This window comes from Pteronotus mesoamericanus, unplaced genomic scaffold (assembly GCF_021234165.1).
Source record: "Pteronotus mesoamericanus isolate MK-2021 breed Mesoamerican mustached bat unplaced genomic scaffold, CSHL_Meso_final scaffold_167, whole genome shotgun sequence".
NCBI lineage: Eukaryota > Metazoa > Chordata > Mammalia > Chiroptera > Mormoopidae > Pteronotus > Pteronotus mesoamericanus.
Window position 1 is genome coordinate 9,534,475 of NW_026555308.1, and position 20,271 is coordinate 9,554,745.

Below are 20,271 nucleotides of genomic sequence, written 5' to 3' on the forward strand. Positions count from 1 at the left end.
TATGTTTTAATCACAAATGTCTGGCTAATCCTTGAAAAGTGCTTAATCTATATTTCATAAATCAGCAATTTAAATCTGTACTACTTCAGATATAAAACTAATCTTTAATCTTCTTCACACACTAAACAGTGATATTTAAAATAGCCATCCTAACTAAAATTTTTTAGTCCTTTTAGCTATATGGTGTGTTCATTACAGTAAAAAAAAAAAAAAAAAGAAAAGAAAAAGCAACTTCAGTGCTGTCACAGAAGTCACAAATGTCTTACATTGCATGGAACTGAGAAAACTGTGACAATTATGTTCAATATAAGTTTCTGCAATGATGGAAATGTTCTATATCTGTGCTGTAATATGTCAGTCACTAGCCACATGTGACTATTAAGCACTTGAAAGATGGCTGTGTGGAGGAACTAAATTTTCAATTGTATTTAATTTTAACTAACTTAAATAGCCACGTGGCTCTCAATTATGGTACAAACTTATCTTACCTGATTTTCCACTTCTATCCTGCTCTCCCACCACCCTGAAGGACTAATGATTTCTTTTCTGAACTCGAACATATGACCCTTCTTTTAATAACAGGTATCCACGTATTATACATTTTCTTAGTTCTTGATCCCTATGACATAGTTTTCCAGAATGACTGTGGTTTTCTGATATATGGAGACTTTTCTCTCTACTGTTGTCTAAACAAGTTTGCACAGTGCACTGTATAGCATATACAATTGATTTTTACTGAATTAAACTTCATCAGTTTTCTGTTCATTTTCATGGCTCACTAGGTTCCCTGTAGTCTTATTACTTCACTTTTCTTACCATCCCTAGAGTTTATCTGTGTTTTTCACATTTCCGTTAGGATTAAATACACTAAAAACTATTTTATATGTGCCAGTTTTCTAAGAAGGGGTAGAGAAAACAGTGTTCGAGATACTAAAGTATAGCTTGAGTAAGAACTAAAAATTCTCTAGCCCTCAGGTAACCATACAGCCTTTACCAGAACTGCACATTGAGGTATTTTCTCCCGTACACAATACTGGAAAGTAGTAAAAGCACATTGTCAGAAAGAAGAGACCATGAAACACATAAAATTTCCATGGTGCTGTTTCAAGTATCTAACCCTCCAAAAATAAAAAGGTACAATAGCTACAGAGAGTGAACAGAGCTGTTTAAAGTTTTTCCATCATCATTTCCTAAACTGCTGGAAGGAGCAATGTCAAAATACTACTTTAAATTATAACACTGCTTATTTATGACAATTACACTCTGCTACTACAGAGACAGACATGAAGACCATGCTATAGTCCACAAACTCATGGGCAGCTTCTGAAAAAGTGTCTCAGCTAAAGATACCTTAATATCAAGTCACAAGGAAAGGACTAACAGAGTTGCTATTACTAGAATAAGATTTGAAATCAGACCTAGATTCTAATCCTAGCCCCTCCATTTATTCCTGGATGCCACCTCAATAATTTAGCTTCTCTGAGCTTCCATTTTCTTATCTGTAAATGGGCCAAAAGTCTCGATACCTCAAGAGGTTGTTGTAAAAATAAGGGCATATTAAGCATGTGGTAACTGCTCAGTAAACTTATCACAACAAGCATTTCAAAACCCCATTATAATTACAAAAACTTTTAAGAATGAAATATAAGACTTGGGGTGGTGAATACACAATACAATATGTAGCTGGTGCATTATAGAATTTATATACCTGAAACCTATGTAATTTTATTAACCAATGCCACCCCAATAAATCTAGTAAGTTAAAAAAATACATCAGAAAATCAGAGAAAGAAATGAAATATAAGAAAGGCAAATTCCAAGGCCACTCTCAGAAAATTCATACTGGTTGTGGCAATTAGCTTTTGGCATACCCTATTTTCCATTATTAAACAGGATGGTGTGGTAGTGAGAGCACCAAACTAGCAGTTGGCAAATATGGATTGTAGATTCAACTGTCATTAACTCTTGTGAATGACCTTAGGCATTCACTTAACATCTCCAGGCTTCAGTTTCTTTATCCAAAAACAAGGAGACTGTATTACTGTTAAGGTCATTTTTATCCCTAACATTCTAAGAACTCATTTATTCAGTCACCAAAGCAGTGCCACATATCTGCCTCATCAGACTCTGTAGAGTAACTAAAATTCCACTGTATTTTTCAAACAACCCTGAAAAATAGTCTTAATTTATGATTTTATACTCCATATACAGTCATACATCAGTACTCATTGGCTTCAGAGTCAAACCCTGTACTCATAGCATTCTGAAGAGAAAAAAAATGTTTCAGCACTCAGCACCTGCTCAGGATTCGTGGCACTTGCCAACTTGTATGAGTCACAATGCCACCCCGCAAAGGAAAATACTTCATTTTTCGGTACTCGTCGGTTTTGGCATTCATCGATTTCGGCACTTGTCATGTGTTCCAAAATGAATGTAAAACAAGTACTGAGGTACCACTGTATTTTAAGGTACAAAAGATCACAGAAAAACACCAACCTGCAACCAGAATCAACCACCCAAAGGAGATGAACAAAGACTGCTTAGTAGTATGGTAACCTACTAGAGTTCTATAGAAATAGTCAACCAGGAAATTGCCCCAATGACATTCTAAAGTATGTACTTTCTGTTTGTTCCAAGTGAAGTGACATCAATAACATGGTTTAGAATTTGGTGTCACCACTCTGAGGCTAGTGAAAGATACTTTAAAAGTCCTTACTGGCCCTGGCTGGTGTGGCTCAGTGGATTGAGTACCACAGCCTGTGAACCAAAGGGTCGCCAGTTCGATTCCCAGTCAGGGCACATGCCTGCGTTGTGGGCCTGGTCCCCAGTGGGGGGTGCTCGAGAGGCAACCACACATAAATATTTCTTTCCCTCTCCTTCTCCCTTCCTTTCCCCTCTATCTAAAAAAAAAGATATATATTTTTAAATCCTTTTTTTCTCATCTAGAAAGTAGAATTATGATGTAGACCCGGTTCAACTTGGAGTACTGTAACAACCAAATTTCCTTATAGCAAAGCCATTTATTAAAAAAAAAGAAAAAACCTTAAAACAAATATATCCACAGCCCAGTAATACTTTGTTAAAATCTACTGAAAACAAAGGCAAAACTTTTAAGAAGCTTTGGTATGAGTGAACAGTTGACAGCCAACAAAGGAGTCTGGGGATCTCAGAACAATCAAGAACGTTCAACCAGTAAACAAATTCTTGCTTCCCAAAGATTGCTAAGAACTATGAGTAGAATGATGAAATTCTAAAGTAACATGCCCCAAAGAAACAGTAGTCAGAATCACAATAACCGAACTCACTGCTTTTTAATATGAAAGAGACAAGTAGTGTAAAAGATATCCGAAACTCTAGCAAATTCCTAGCAAACTTAAAAAACTTAAGGTATTCACAGCACTTAGAATATAGATACATCTTTAGTTTCATGACTAGGGTGATAAAATTGAAATTATTTACATAAGGAAACCTGTGAACAACGACTCTTCTTAGCTTTGAAAGCTCTCTACACCCTCTGTATAGCCCTCTCACTGTGTTGTGTCTTCCATTAGGGTAAATCCAACCCCTTTCTAGACTCATCTTGGTGGTGTCATTTCAAGTGCCTAAAGCAGCATCCAGCATACTGTAGGCAGTTCATTAATTGCTACACATATATCTGAGTAAAAGCAGAGAGATTCACATCTAAAAATTTCCCTTCTAATACTGCTTGCTCACCCCAAAAGGTTATTAAATCTCTTTTTTTCCTTTCTCTTCAACCAGAAGGACAATACTATTTTAACACAAAGACATTTCCTCACCTGTAAACTAAAGCAAGTAACAAGGCTTAAAAAAATCTGTCCTCTACAGTATTTCCCTACCTCACCTTGATAAATTTTAATTGCTGCCTTTTCATGCAGTACAATTCCATAAAAAATTAAAAATAAAGGACAAAGAATGCAAAAAGCCATGTATTCACTCACTAAATAAAACCTGATCCAAGGCTGTTTCTTCCCAATCAAAATTTCTGACAGTTTAAAAAACTGCTCAACATGGCACAGCACTAGTTCCCGAAACCCTCCTGCTCAAATCACTCAAGCATGCAAAATCATGAAACGAGAGCCCAGATCCAATAATCTAATAATCAGCAAGCCCAGTTAGGGGAAAAAATAAAATAAAATAAATAACACTCCAGGAACAATACTTTTCCCTGATCTCCTCTGCCTACTCTATTCCATTCATTGTGGCACAGAAGCCTGAAAAATCCTTTATATTAGAATTGTTATTGCAGGCATTTCAGTCTTAGAGGAAAAGGAAAACAAATCTAAAGCCAAGAACCTTATCTATCTAAAATTATCTATCAGCCAACAGGTAATGTTTAATAAAAATTAAGTGTAAGAGTCCTTCTGGAGGAAACAAGGCATTACCACTGTGATTCTGTATCTTCTCTATTCTGGGGATGTCACCTTGGAGACTATTCAGTGATTAACAAGCATCTACCAAGTAATGATTGCTGCATAACTTTGTGAATATATGAAAAACCACTTAACGGCACATTTTAAAAGGCTAATTTTGTGTTATATGAATATCTCAATCATTAAAAAAAGAAAGAAAAGAAAATCACTCCCCCACAAAAGGCAGTCAGTAAAAACCAAGCACTACAAAACAAACATTTCTCTTTAAAATTCAAATTCCATAATACAATGTGCTACATTTTGGAGACAAATCCTCCTCCTCCTCTGAGGACCTACTGAGGACTGCTGGTTTTATCCTATATTTACTTTGTACTGCAAGTTTTGAGAGGTGTTGAGGGTGGAACAGTGGGAAGAACACAACACCATTACTTCAAAGCTCAGGCTGCTCTAAAATCCAAGTGCTTTGGTCTGAATATTTGTGCCCCACCCCTCAGATTCTTAAATTGAAATCCTAACACCTGAAGTGATGGTATTAGGTGAAGCCTTTGGAGGGCTCTAAAGAGCACAGCCCTCAAAAATGGGATTAGTGTCTTTATAAAAAGTGCAGCTGACAGCTCCCATGCCCCTTGTGCCATAGTAGGACACAAGCAGTCAACAGTCTAATACTTAGAAGAGGGCCCTCGCTCAACCAGACTGGCACCCTGATCTTGGACTTGTAGCCTCCAGCATTGTTAGCAATAAATTTCTGTTGTTTATCAGCTGTAATATTTTGTAATTAGCAGATCAAATGAATTAAGACACCAAGTGACCCTGATTAACACTGCTAAACATGTTTCTCATTTATTTAAAAAAAAAGACTGAACTAGGTGCAAACTGGAACTTAAATACATTCTATCATAGAAACTGTTCTAGCACATAAAACCCTTGACTTCTTAAAGAGCATTACTTAGCCAATTTACTTGGATCCGTAGAGAACTGAACTAAAATGAATTACACCTGAATTCGTTCTACTCAATCACGTCTTTGGAACCCTGTATTAAATTTTCAAAGAGATTCTTGGTCAACACTGAACCCCAAGTTGCAATGGCTGGAAACAGGCCTCACCAGCAGCCAGCCTTCCAGTGAAGGTGAATGACACTTTGTACAAAAGCATGTTCCTCTTAAAAAAAAAAAAAAAAAAAAAAAAATCACTTAAAAGCATTTTCCTTTACTGATTGAGACACCCCTACAGATTTTTCAAAGAGAAAAAGAGAGAAGAGAAACTAGTCTGTTTTCAAGAGAAATGACATGTTATCCTAGACAGACGTATTTTAAAAATCTTTCATTCTAGTGCTGCATCTCTAGATTACTTCAAGAGCTCTCCTGGTTTCCAGTCTAAAAACACACACCGCAGATTTCTGCTATGGCTTAATAACAAAAAGAAACACGTTGGCCCCCCTGTTTAATTCCTCACTATAAAAAAAAATTGCAAACTTTATGGTTCCTCCTTTGTAAATTTCAATCTAAGTGCTATTTCCATTTTCCCCCCTGCTGCTTCTCTAGGCATAGTTTTCTGCTCTGATGGTATTTTATGGACCTGAATGGGCTGGAACATGCAATACAGAAGTCCCACATAACTCAGGGCCGCAATTTTAAAAATCCATTCTTTTTCAATAGACATCCAACATTAACTGATATTCTGTAGAAGCAGCTGGTAAAGTCTCTAACACTACAGTAGGTCTTTGATAAAAAAGAAAAAGTTGACCATAATGTAGGGACTTTTCTTAACTTCCCTACACATTTTTACATCTTTAACTTCCAGTAGACAACAGAGAAAAGGATTAAGAGTAAAACTGCAAATTGGCAAATGCCAGGAAGAGGAAACACTGTCCTGGGTAAGAGGTAATGAAATCCCTAGTCACTCAACAGTGACCACCATTCCAGACCACTGCTCTAAGGATGGCTGTACCTTGATGGCTGATGGATAGATAGGCTGGAAATAGGTCCAACTAGAGTTGTGCTATTGGCTCCAGAGCAAGGAGGGAGGGCCGAAAAAGAAAATGTCTGGATAAAAAGGATCTGCATGGTAAGGCACTGCAAACAAGCTCTTGTAGGAGCTGGTAAGTGGACTAGTTTAAGTAGCCAAAATGGCTTGATCTAAGCAAATAAAAGCTAAACTTCCTTGCTCAAAGGGAAAACATCAACCACCCCACACAAGTAAAAGAAATACCAGTCAATAGAATAACCAAATCCAAACTGTACTCATATATGTACATACTTGCTAAAGTGTTTCTCCAAAGTCTCTCTTTGCTTCTAGAGAGAAAACTGTAGCTAAAGTTTCTGGAGAAACTAAAGTAGAGCACTTTTATGGTGTCCACTTATCGAAGAAATACTACAATAAGAACTTAAAAGAGAAATCAACAATCTGCTCTCACAAATTGCCGGGAACGGCTATGATCCAGTTCCATACCCGGGCTAAAATGCAAGGACATTCAGCCCTTTTTCTCTCTAAGCCAATATTGACAGTTCCCAAAATAAGCACCTTTTATATAGGGAGAATACTTATGTTTTCACTTAGTATTCCTACAAAATCAGTACCTGAAAGCATGCTATCACTGAAGCATCCACTAAATACAGGAAGATTTTTAAAGAGCGAAGTTGAGATCACTGAAAATTTGTCTACCACCTATTGTCAGAACAGCACGTGACTATTGTTATAACAAATGTTGGTGTCTGAATAGACGAAACACTGACACATGAACATAGAGAAAAGAGAATTAGTTATACCAAGCAACCTGAATAAGATAAACGATTTTGATTCACTGAAAATTCTAACCCTGTCACCGACGGAGAAAAGTCCAAGCCCCGCTTAAGAAAAAGGTCACACAAATTAATACAATTTCCTACTCATATTAAGTGAAGAACTCTAACTTTGTGATATTCTGTGAACTTTACAAGCTTACAAAATGCTAAGGGTGAAAAAAGATCTTTGTATTGACAGCCAGCAGTTTCGGCCAGATCACAAGACTGCAATGCATCTTGGGATTCCTTCAGGCCGGTTCGGTGCCCATAGATATTTAACACGTAATTACAGTTTCAATAATGGAAATCGCAGCAAGAGACCCTCTCTCTCCTAGGCCTAAGGTGAAGGGAAAACTGGAGCATTCGTCCTCCCCAACTTCTCTGACCTCTCAACGCCCACACAACGGACTCCCGACTCCTTCTGCCCCTCACTTCTAGACTTGGTGTTACAGACCCGCCGCCGCCCCCTCTCGGTTCCATATGGTTCCCACCTCCAGTGGGTGACTGTGGTTCTAGGGGAGGGGCGGGCCCTAGGCCCCACGAGTGTCCCCGGCGCGCTTCTCGCGCCCCGCCCGGCCTTCCGCTGCGGCTACCCCACGCAGGCCGACTAGCCGGCCCCGGGCCGCCCCACCCAGGACTGCCGGCGCCCGACGCCGCTGTCAGCGCCCCACGTGCCGCCGGGCCCCAGGTTCCCGGGCATCCGCGAGGCGCGCCGCCAGACCCTGACCCATCCCCACCCCATCCTAGGTGGGCCCAGGCCCCCGGGCCGCTGCTCCCGCCCTCGCAGACTGGCTTCCTCCCGCTCAGGGCTGCCCCGAGTCCCGACCCTTTACCCGAAGGGCCTCCCGCGCCGCTGCCGGTTCCGTGGTTGTTGGCAGAGGCGCCAGTCTGGGGTGGCGCCGGCTGGGCCGGGCCCCGCAGGAAGGACGGCACGAACTCGGCGGCGTGGACGTTGGGCACGAAGGGTTTGGCGTTGACGTTGAGTTGCCGGCTGAAGGCCGCACTGAGGTGTTCTCGCTGGGCCTCTGCCACCGCCGCCGCCGCGGCCAAGGGGCCTCCGGGGCCTGGCCCGGGCGCTTCCATGTCCGGCTGGTCCCAGCAGTCGGGTGCCGAGTCGCTGCTACTGCTGCCGCTGCTGCTCCCTCCGCCGCCAACGCCGCCGCCACCACTGCCCGGATCCATGATCGGGGGGGCCGTGTGTGTGATGGAGAGAGGGCGGGAAATGGAGGCGGGTGCGACTGGCCGAGAAGGAGCAGGCCGCGCTGACCCCGAGAAGCAGCGAGGCAGAAGGGCCGAGGGATAGCGACACGATCCCTGGTGTGGTCGCAGCGGCAGCTCCAGTCCCGACTCTGCACTCGCAGCGGCAGCTCAACCTTCCTCGTGTGTGCGAGCAAATCCCCTCCCACCCAACCCCAATCACCTCCGACCGCCTCAGCGCCAACCCCACGCCAGGCGCGGGCCGACCTCTCGCCGCCACCCGTACCTTCACCTCGGTAGTTTTCGGCGCTGTGCGTTCCCGTTGCTGGCTCTGTAGCGCGGAAGAAGAGAGAACTACGAGTTCCGGCAGCGTCCGCGCGGCCCCGATGCGGTTTTGCCGGGGCCGACGGGAGTTGAAGTTTCGGGGTCCGGAGCAAACGGAAGCCGCTAGGGCTCCCGGCAGGCAGCGCGAGGAGGCGGAGATCTGGTGGCCGCCCGGCGGCCCCACCTGTCACGGAATGGGGGCAGGAAGGGACAGAAGCAATCCCTGGTATGACTCGCTGCCGAGTCGCAGACTGCGAGCGTCTCAGCCCGCGAGGTTGGTCGGTTTGTCCTGTTAGGCCCAGGATGCTGGAAAATGGACAGCAGCTCTAACGTGGAAAAAAAGGCTCTCAACTCCTAAAAATCCTTCCTTCTCTTTTCAGCAGCCTTCTCGGCCTCAGTGTCTCCCTACCTGTTCTCTCTCTTTCCACCTTCCTTCTCCCCTTCCCCAGCCAGATTTTGCCCTACATTTCAAAGCCGACGCAGAGCGTCTTTCATTTTAGGTATTCATTTGGTGGAAGAGGCAGTAAAACCGTGAGACATTACAACTTAAACTGCGACGTGGCTCGTAAAGCTCTCGGGCCGAGGCTTTGCCCCGGCAGAGGGTATTATTAACTGGAAACTTTCAGTGACTCACTGTTTGACTAGTTATTTAAATCCTTCACCCAAACTTTTCCATCCCATCCTCCTTCCGGCCAAGGGCTTTCTTTGCAAACTAAACAGAGGATTGCCATATTCCTTGATGCATCCAACTGTACCCAACTAATAGGGTTATTTTGATGTATTTAGCTTCTTAATGCACCAGTAGGTTGAAATGGTTTTCTTTTGAATGGTCGGATTCGTTCAAGTTTATTCCTGTAGTACTTTATTGACTGCATCTCACGCTGAAAGGTTGCATTTAGGTAAACGTGGAAAGAAAACAAGCAAAAGAGAAATACTTCGACCCAGCTGTACGAGGTAGGAAAATAAAGTGGCTCTGAGGACCCGTTAAGTTTTCCTGTAATTCACCTATGTGGAGTCCAAGCAGCGAAAAACATATTGTTGATATTTTTCTGCAAGGAATCTAGGAAAAGTGCACCTAACCTGCTGTTAATTAAAGAATAAAGACATGGACACATAGAGACTAGGTATTTCTTAACAACTTTATGTTAAGGTCCAAAATCTAGATCTCGATATGAATTTTAATTTTAAACACATGTAGTTTAAAGATAAAAGAGAACTCAGCCTAATGAGACAGATCAAAAAAAAAAAAAAAGCTGTTGCCTTTTAAAATAAGTCCTACATTAAAGTGGCTTGAAGGTAAAAATAATACAAACAGGTAAAAAATACATAAAAACTATCCAACTTATTTGTTACAAGGGTAATGAAAATTTTTGTGAGATACCATTTTTTACCTATCAAACTGGTAAAAACAAAAACAGAAGAAATCTAAAAAAAAATAAAATAAAATAAAGTGGCTTGAAATTGTGTTTAATACTAAACTAGCAAATTTTGTGTATGCTTTATTCTTTAACCCATAACACTTGAAAAATTAAGCACTACAAAATATGAAGAAACCCCCATTCACCAAGGTTGTGGGTTTGATCAGGGTACATTCAATGAATGCATAAATAGGTGGAACAACAAGTCGATGTCTCTCTCCCTTCCTCTCTTTCTAAAATCAAATTTTTTAAAAATGTCTTTAAATGTGAAGAAACCAGAGACCCGTGTAACAAGACTAGCTTTAAATTTTGTATAAGGTCTGTGGTCCATGCTCTCTGAAATCTTTTGGACATTTTCCCCCTCCACAACAATGTATTTTTCTGATTAACACAAAGTTCTGGTTATAGCCTATTACAGTTTTCTGAAAACCCAATTGACCCTTTCTTAACAGTGTTCCACTTTAAAGTTGGTATTAAGTGATTGCCCTCAGATTTACAGAGAACTTACATAGGAGAGCTGCATTGCTATTGAATGAGATCAATATTTTCATCTCATATTCACAAGAAGAAAATACAATGTGTATGGAATAAAGTGCCTTTTGTCGCTCAAGATTTGCACTCCTCACCTGTTCCAAAGAAATTGTCAGCACACAAACAGTGGACCACACTGTTCTCCCATCACTTTGTCACTGGATACCATACTTCAAAATGTGTCACCCATAGGGCCCTGGATGATTGCTCTGATGGGTTGATTCTTCACATCTAATTAAATCACATTAGAGTTCCTTTGTGCCTGGTACTTTTCCTAGGGACAAAGACAGAAACTGCTAAGACTGCAGCTTAAAAAAGCAGTTGATGTCATTAACTTCCATACCCCTGAATAGGATAATTATGGATATTCAGGCAAGAATCCACTCCATTGGTTTTCAAAAGCCTTGACCTGCCAGGGTGAAGGCACCTCTCCAGCCAGAGTGAGAAGCACTTCTTGATAGTAACCGTTAAGACTGAGGAGCTTGAGGTCAGGGTCTTCATCTTCCTAATATTCCCAATTCCAGTAGAATGCCTGGCATTTAAAGAAACCTTAATAAATGTTTAATGAATGAATGGTTGAATCAATAGGGAGTTTGGGATGATACTGCCTTTTTTCTTTTTCTCATTTAGAGCTTGTCGAAACACAAGACTATCAACTTTGGAGTTTTTCCAAGGATGTCATGCTATTTTATGATGCACACACAGGGTGAACTTAACATTTGTGCATCACAAAGCTATGCTCAGTTCAAGGTCTGAGCCATTTCACAATGGATAATGCCCATCTTCCATTGCAAATTCCACCAGCTGGCATTCCTAGTAGTCTTTGCCTTTTGTTCTCTGCTGTTTTCCTATCCTCCCTTAGTTATTCTGCCTTTAAACTGAATCAGGGTCTCAGTATTTGCCCCTTTTAGTCAACTACACTGTACTTTGTTTTCCTTTTTTTAATGTAAGAGTTTATCTTTTATTCTTCAACCATAAGGCTGATGGGAAAATTCACAGCTGTCTCTGGGTTTTAGTGGGTAACAATGCAAATGAGCACTGCTGTAGCTGTCCTGCTTCATCACCCACAACGTTGCCTGGGTGGAGAAAGTGTTCAGTAAACATTTGGGAAAGAAAGAAACATATGTATCTCTTTGTATGTTCTAAAACTTTAAAAAGTGTGAACAGTTACATATTAAACAGTTAATGGAAGTTACATATGTGGGGTGGGATTGGATGTGGAAAGGAGAGCTGGGAGAAGAAATTAAAATTTTTTATTTACTTTTATGGTTGGATTTTCTTACAACAGGGAAATTGCTTAATTTTTTATTGATGTGAAATTCACATAACAAAATTAACCATTTTAAAGTGAGTAATTCAGTGGGATTTAGTGCATTTATAATATTGTATAACCATCTACGTCTAAATCTAAGATATTTTCATCGCAGTACAAGGAAACCGATCAACCTTATGGGTATGGTTCCCATTCCCATGGGAATGTGCTCTCTGTCCTCTTCTCCCTGCCTTTGGTAACTTTTCTATTTCTATGATTTACCAATTTTAGTTATTTCATATAAATGGAATTTTATAATATATAACCTTTTGTTTCTGGCTTTTTTGACTTAGCATAATGTTTTCAAGCTTCATACATGTTGTGGCAGGTGTAGCAGTACTTCATTCCTTACTATGGCCAAATAATGTCCCACTGTCTGGATGTACCAATTCTTGTTCATTCATCCATAGATGAACAAATTGGTTTTGTAATTTAAAGACATTAAAGATAAAAGAAAAGGTAAACAGATAAAATTCTCATAAAGTTTAGAGTCAATTTAACTGCTGTTGTAGCAATGTTAATTTCCTGGTTTTGTTAGTGTTACTATAGATATATAAGATGTTACCATTGGGAGAAGCTGAGTGCCTGGTGCATTGGACCTCGTAATTTTTTTTGCAATTTCATGTGTCTACAATTATTTCAAAATAAAAAGTAAAAAGGATAAAAACTCTCATACTAACAAAAAAGCCATGTTTTCTGAACTCTTATAGCGCACTTACAATTATACAGACTTTAGTCCTGGTTCCCAAGTCTTTGCCATAAGTTTTTTTCTGTCTTCCTTAAATTTTTTCAGACCGGGGGTAGCACTGGGGAAGGAGGATTTTTACTTCACCTTTGAAAATTTTATAAATATAGAATAGTACAAAGAATCGCAAACACTCACATACCTATGTAGAATCCTAAATTCTCAATCATTAACATCTTACCTCCTTGTTTCATGTTCTAAGATAGGAAATAAAACAATTCCAATATAAGTTTGCCTCTTTTACCCTGATGCCACTCCCATTCTGCCCCCTCAGAAATGGCGACCACTATCATATATTTAAGGTGATCCATCTAATCTATTTAAAAACATATTTACATATAAAGTACAAATCAATGAAAGATCATTGTATTGTTTTAAAGTTTACATATAACATATTAAACCCGCCTTTCACTTCATGTGTTTGTCTTTCAACCTCTACAGAGTAATGCCTTCTATGTGTGTACCTCTTTTTTATTTATTCATTTTCCCACTGATAGGCTTTTAAGTTATTTCCAAAATTTTGTTCTACCAATAGTATTGTACAAGTGTCAGGATCCTTTCAGAAGCAAGTTACAAAAATTTCAGTTTAAACTGCATGTAACCATAAAAAATGCTTTATCTTACATAAATAGAAATCATACGGTAGGACTGAGTTCTGAGGCTGTTGGCTCAGTAGCTTCATGACATCATCAAGAACACACATTTTTCCGTTTGTCTGCTGCCCTGGGTGTTCACTTCATCCTCAGGCTAGTGCTCAGATGGCTGGCTGCAGAGTTCCAGATAAAAGAAAACATTCCAGATGCCAGGTCCCTAGAACCAAGAGAGAGCATCTTATCCTGCAGTTCTCTTCTGAGAGATTTTCTCAGAAGTCTTTCAGGTGGTATCTCTTACCATGACATTGGCCTGAATTGGGTCACATACCCATTCTTGAAAACGAGATCTTTTTTATTTTAAAAAGATTCTATTAATTTTTAGAGAGAGGAAGGGAGGGAGAAAAAGAGGGAGAGAAACATCAATGTGTGGTTGCATTTTGCACACCCCCTGCTGTGGACCTGCCCTGCAACCCCGGCATGTGCCCTAGACTCGGAAGCAAACCAGCGACCCTTTGGTTCACAGGCTGGTGCTCAGTCCACTGAGCCATGCCAGCTAGGGCAGAATTTCCTTCTTTTTAAGGTTAAATAATATTACATTGTCTAAATATACACATTTTGTTTAACCATTCATCTGCATCGGACACTTGGGTTGCTTCTACCTTTTGGCTGTTGTGAATACTGTTATGAAAATGATTATATACAAATATCTGCTCAAGTCCCTGATTTAAATTCTTTCAGATATATACCTAGTGGTAAAATTGTTGAATTATATAATAATCTTATGTTTAATTTTTTGAGGAACAGCCATACTATTTTCCATAGTGGCTGTGTTACCAAACAATGGACCTATTGTGGGGGGAGCCCCAGACACTGTTACCAGAACCATGCCCCCCACCGCCCCACCCGGCCCCTACCCTGGGGTCCCTCTGTTCTAGGTTCATTTGTCCGCTGCCCTTGAAGTCATGGCTCTCAATGACAGAGCCTGGTGAAAAGGAAAGGAAGTATTTATCCAAAAGTTATACAGGTTTTGATTACTGGCTAAACGTTGCCCTTAAATCTCAAAATCCCTTTAAAGCACCCACCATTTAAAACACCCACGAACACACACACACACACACACACACACACACACACAGAGTCCTGCCTTACCCCCTTTGCCTAGCCAGGCCAGTCAGGGGTACTGTCCTTCAGAAGAAAAAGAACAGAAGTCTGGAGCTCAGCCAGGCAGGCCTCCATTGTCCCCAGCACCATCCACTGCATTGCCGCGATCTCCAGTTGTTAATTCAGAACCGCCTGGCACCTTCTCATGGCCCACTAGTAAGAGTCCTTTCTCTCCTTTCCTTCCCATATGGTCTCATTGTTCCCTTGCAGCTTGGAGCAAACCATCTCGGATCTCTCATGCACGCACGCTCTAACGGGGAAGGGGAGGAAACCGCCTGCATGGCTGCTACATCTTGCTTTCCTGCTTCCTAAGCTGCATGGTCAAAAGCCTCTCGCCTGACTGCTGTGCCTAGGTCCCAAGCCAGGTGGGGATCCACAGCAACTCCATCTCCGACTCCTCCAGCAAGTCCTTAAACCAGGGTAGCTGCTTGCCCAATTATATCCTAGGCTAAACTTCCTCAAACTTTCCTGGTTAGCCTTGTTGATATCCAAAATAACCATCTTTGCACAGGAGGAATGAAGCTACTCAATTGTTATTGACATGCAAAGTAATTCTCAAGGGCCCTGCTCTTTGTCCTTAGGGAGCTGGCCTGTTATTGATATGCAAAGTAACTCAGTGGCCCTGCTCCTAGTCTTCCATCCCTCAAGGCTGCCCTCCTGGTGGGGGTGGGGTGGGGGGGTGATGAGAATATCTTATATTTTTCTTGGACATTCCAATTTCTGGATCCAATTACAAATCCCCTTGCGGAACCTAGCTGTACCCTATTACAGCTGTACCATTTGGCATTCTCAGCAGTAGTGCACAAGGGGTCCAATTTCTCTACATCCTCTTGAGCACTGGTTATTTTCTGGTTTTGTTGTTGTTATTCTTTAATAATAGCCATCCTAATGGCTGTGAAGTGGTATCGCATTGTGGAAAGAGGATCTCTTTAACTAGTGGTTTACCCTGTTGGTTGCACATTAAAATCACCTGAGGGAATTTTCAACCTACCCATCTCTAGATTTTGATTGAATTGGCCTTGGGCAGGATGTGGGCATTGATACATTTTAAATACATCCCACTCAAGGGCTCTAGGTGAGGGCAAGTTTGAGAACCACTGATCTAGAGTCAAATCATTTACCCAAAGCAAAAACTGGAAGTTGGAGAATCTATGACTGTGTTCAGTACTACTCAGAAGTGAAACTCCAAAGTCCTCAGTGGAGTTTCTGTACTTACTAAGTACAACCAACTCTGAACTACTCATAGAATTTTAGAACCAGAGTAGCATATTAGCTCATAATGGACAGAAAATATGCTGTTTGCTGCTTAATTTGTTCTCTCAGCAAAGATTTTGTCATTATGGGCAACCAATACTGTGGAAAATTGACTGGTTCTGATGGAGGAACTCAAGAGTGGGAAAATTTTTGTTTAAGGTAATAGTTAATAAGCATAGTAGTTAATCCATGTGAAAAGCTATTGTTTCAGGATATTCAGCTACTGGCCCACCCTGACTCCAGGAGACCACAAGCAATTGACCTTTATGCTCCAGAAGAGACCATAACAATCAAGGTGGTATCCAAGCCATTGTGTTCTGGGGAGAACACATCCATCACCCAGGGCACAGATAAAGAAAATTGCCCAGGACTCAGATAAAGAAAATCACCGGCTGGCAGATGAAAGGATGTTGGGAAATGGCCGGACTGCAGCTTTTATTTGATTAACCTCTTTCCTGAGTCCCAAATCTCTTACCTGCATTCCCCCCGCCCCGCGCCCCCTGGTCAACCTCAAATCCCTTACCTACACTTTTATTCCCTTATAAGGAGGGCTGGCTTGAAAGGAAGGGGAGGACAGTCTGTTAGGGTACAACCCCGCCATCTTCTCAGATCCCTAGGCCATCTGAGAAAGCGCCCATAAAGATTCAATCCCCGTCTCTGCTTATTGGGTCTGGTAGGTGACAGGCAGCATGAACACCAGCTTTTCTGGTTTCAGTTCCACACTTTGTCTAGACTTTCTTCTTTCACATGGTTTCTTTGTTTTTAACAGCTTATTGAGATTTATTCACGTTCCATGCAATATACCCATTTACAATGTAAAATTTAAAGGTTTTTGTTATACTCACTGTTGTGAAGCCATCACCAAATTTCATGGCATTTTAAAAAAAATCTGCATTAATGGAAATGCATTTTGGAATTAAATGACCCAAAAGCCAATATCAAGTGGAAAAGAAGCAGGAAAAGCGGGTCTCCATGAGTCACAAAATACATAAACAATTCTTCACAAAGATGACTGCACTGGGTAAGGTAAAAATGGCAATGAAAGATTGACTCACTAGCTGAAGATGCTGTTCATATTGTTAAAAGTTGGTAATACCAACATACCGATCATGTCAGCGAGTGCAGACACTGAGCCTGAGAGCTCTGTCTTAGGAGTCAATAGACCAGTTTTTGGACCAAAATTGGCTTCCTTACTAGCTCCTGTGGGTTAACCACCTTTTCACTGAACTGCTGCTAAAACCAGTTGTTCTAGTTTCCCCAGGAATTAGGGATGTTTCCATGAGTATATCTTCTTTGTCACTGCAGGCCCCGTTTTCCAAGACCACCCATCTGGAGGAAATGCTTAGCCAATGCAATCCTGAGTGCCCTCTGTGACTAAAATCCATGAGGTTTACTGATTGCTGAGTCTGCTGGGTTTCCCTGAAAATGGGTTTGTCCCCCTGAAGGAGAAACTACCAGGACCACCCAATAAGAGCTGCCTCTTTCCTCAGCCAGCTCCCTCTGTTAGCACAGCCTGGCCATTAAAAGGTGTTTAAACAGCAGCAGTCCCCGGGTTCCATTGGCTTATTGATTTACATCTGAATTAGCTGCCTCATTGTAATGATTATCTCATTACATCCCTTTGTGACTGTAAAAGACTCATAATAGAGAGCACAGAGAAAGGCTGATAATAATCAGTTGACTCAGGTGAAAATTTGATTTATTCTGCAGAAATCAGGGTTCATTATTCCTGAGATATTAACATAGTGCTTATTATGCTTTACACCCAAGAACCTGGCACCTTTCTTTCCAGGGTCTGGCACACTTATACAGACCACTTTTTGGGGAAGGAGGGAGGAGGAAAACTCCAACTAGGTTCAGTAGTGTTAAGTTGCAAACGTAGCCTATTAAATAATGTATATATTATACATCTATATAATAATAACCATTATAATTTATTTATAAATACTCTTATTATTTTTTACTTTAAAAATTATGGTAAAATATACCTAACAAAATTTGTTATTTTAGCCATTTTAAAATATATAATTCAGTGGCATTAAGTATATCCACATTGTTCTGCAACAATCACCACCCTCTTCCTATACTGCAACTTTGTAAACAAAAACTCCCCATTTTCCCTTCCCTAAGCCCCTGGTAACCTCTATCTTATTTTCTGTCTCTATTAATTTGCCTACTCCAGGTGCCTCATATAAGTAAATCATACAGTATGTGTTCTTTTGTGTCTGGCTAATTTCACTTAGCATGTTTTCAAGGTTCATCCATGTTGTAGCATGTATCTGAACTTCATTTCTTTTTATGGCTGAATAATATTTCATTGTCAGTAGATAACATACTTGTGTATCTGTTCACCCACTGATAGACATTTGGTAGTTTCTACCTTTTGGCTACTGTAAATAATGATGTTGTAACCATTGGTGTACAGGTACCTTGAGTCCTTGCTTTCGACTCTTTTGGAATTGCTGGGTTATTTTGTTGTTTTCTTAAACATAACTTTAACATTTATCTATTTTTAATGTCACACCAGCCTTGGATATCTGCATGTATTAGCTCCATTTTCAAGGGGAGAAATCAGAAGTTAGAGAGAATGAATGACTTGAAGCAAGGCCCGTCAGACTACAAAGCTAGTATTCATTCCCCACTTCCTGATACATAGAATCCTAACATCACTGGTGTCTTGCATAGGGACACAGAAACTGCATAAGCCAGCACCTGGGGAGAATGTCTTCTAAAGCTTTACTTTAACAAATGAGCTGCTTTCTGATCAGTTGGATTAAAAACAAATTTCTGGTTTAAAAACATCACCAATTCCATCAGGGTGGTTGTGTGTTCTAAAAATGTCACTGATTGAAGTGTTTATCAACTTCCAAAGAGGATCAGAAGCGTTTTATAATAAAACTGTAGAGTTTTATGCCGAAAAGCATAAAACAAGAGAAAAATCTGAAACCAACGTATAAAAAGAAGTGAAAAATAAGGAAAGGATATGATTTCTTGGCTGAAGAAAGCTGCATGGACTGAACACAATATAGAGCTTCAAACAGGGAAAGAGAGATTATGTACCTTTCTGTGGTACTAAACTACACACCAATTCATTAATTAATTCACCAGTTTAATCCTTTTAGATATATAATTCCTCACTCTTGGAACAGACTTCCCTTTTCTGTTCTCAAGGACTCTGTTCTCGACATACCTCAGGGCAGTGGCTCTCAGATTTTTTTTTTTAAATCTCACCCAAGGATATGGTTATTGATTTTTAGAGAAAGAGGGAAACATAGTTGTGGGAGAGAAACATCAATTGGATGCCTCCCATATGCGCCCCAACCAGGGATTGAACTCTCAGTCTTTTCGTGTATAGGACAATGCTCGAACCAACTGAACCACTTGGCCGGCGCTGGTTCTCAGATTTTAATACTATCAGATTTGCCTCCAAAGACACTGATGTAAGGTAATTCATTCTAGGAACTAAAAATGTCAGGAAGGGAGTGGGGAAAAAGAAAGGTGTGGCATGGAATAAAATGAGAGAAAAAGGCAAAGTCAAATCCTGCAGATCCTTAGTGGTAGCAGTGGCTGTCTAGCAGAGATACCACTTCTACCTTGGTTCCCACCATCTGCTCTCTACACCAAAGCAGTTGTCATCCTCGGTGATTCTTCTGCTCAAAATGCTACATGAGCTGATTTCTCATCTCCAAGAGATGAAAGTCAATGTCTTCATCATGGTGTTTAAGGCTGTGCATCCCCTGGCTTCCTGCCAGCACTCTGATCACTCTGCTCCATCACACTGACCTTGCTTGTCTTTAGATATGCCAAGACTCTACTCACTTCAGGGCCTTTGTCTTACTCTTTCTCTGCTCAAAAATACAGATCTCGCCCTAGCTAGTGTGGCTCAGTGGATGGGGCACTGGCCTGCCAAACAAAGTGTCGATGGTTCGATTTCCAGTGTAGGTCACATGCCTGGGTTGCAGGCCAGGTCCCCCATAGGAGGTGCATGAGATGCAACCACACATTGATGTTTCTCTCCCTCTCTTTTCCCCTCCCTTTTCTTCTCTAAAAAATAAATAAATAACATCTTAACAAAAAAAGAAATACAGATCTCAACCTTAATGGTGACTTCACAAGAAGGCCTTCTCCACTGCACTTATTACTGCCTACATATTGAGGCAGGAAAGTTAGAATAGGGAACAAGGGCCTCAAGTTCTACCCCTCCCCTTGTCTATCTTGGCTAGAACATCACAGACATGACCTTCACTGGCCACCTGTTCCCCCGCCTCCTCGCTTCCCCCTCCCCAATTTCCTGTAATTGAGACAAACAAAACTGGTCTTAACCAGATTCAGCAGCCATACTGACCTAAAAGTGACCAATGGGGCTATTAAAATATATTTATAATAAATTTGCATTACTGTTTGGGAACCCCCTCTCCCACCTCCCAAATTGCCATGACAGTTCTGAAGGACCAAAATAGAAATTGCCCAAAATAGAACTTGCTATCTGGAGGGGAGGGATAAGGACAAGCCTTGTCGGCAGTCACCCCACCTGTGCCAGGAGCTGAGGACTACCCCGCTCTCC

General features: G+C 41.0%; 1 protein-coding gene across 2 annotated transcripts in view; it reads right to left on the minus strand.

The window, feature by feature from the left end:
• Positions 1-8,574, minus strand: part of GSPT1 (G1 to S phase transition 1) — a 32,638-nt gene extending 24,064 nt beyond the window's left edge. For both annotated transcript variants that reach the window (XM_054589589.1, XM_054589588.1), the window contains exon 1: positions 8,006-8,574. In XM_054589589.1, coding sequence (XP_054445564.1) covers positions 8,006-8,354 — 349 coding nt within the window. In that variant the 5' untranslated portion in view covers positions 8,355-8,574. The remainder of the gene's footprint in view (positions 1-8,005) is intronic.
• Positions 8,575-20,271: the final 11,697 nt, after the last annotated feature.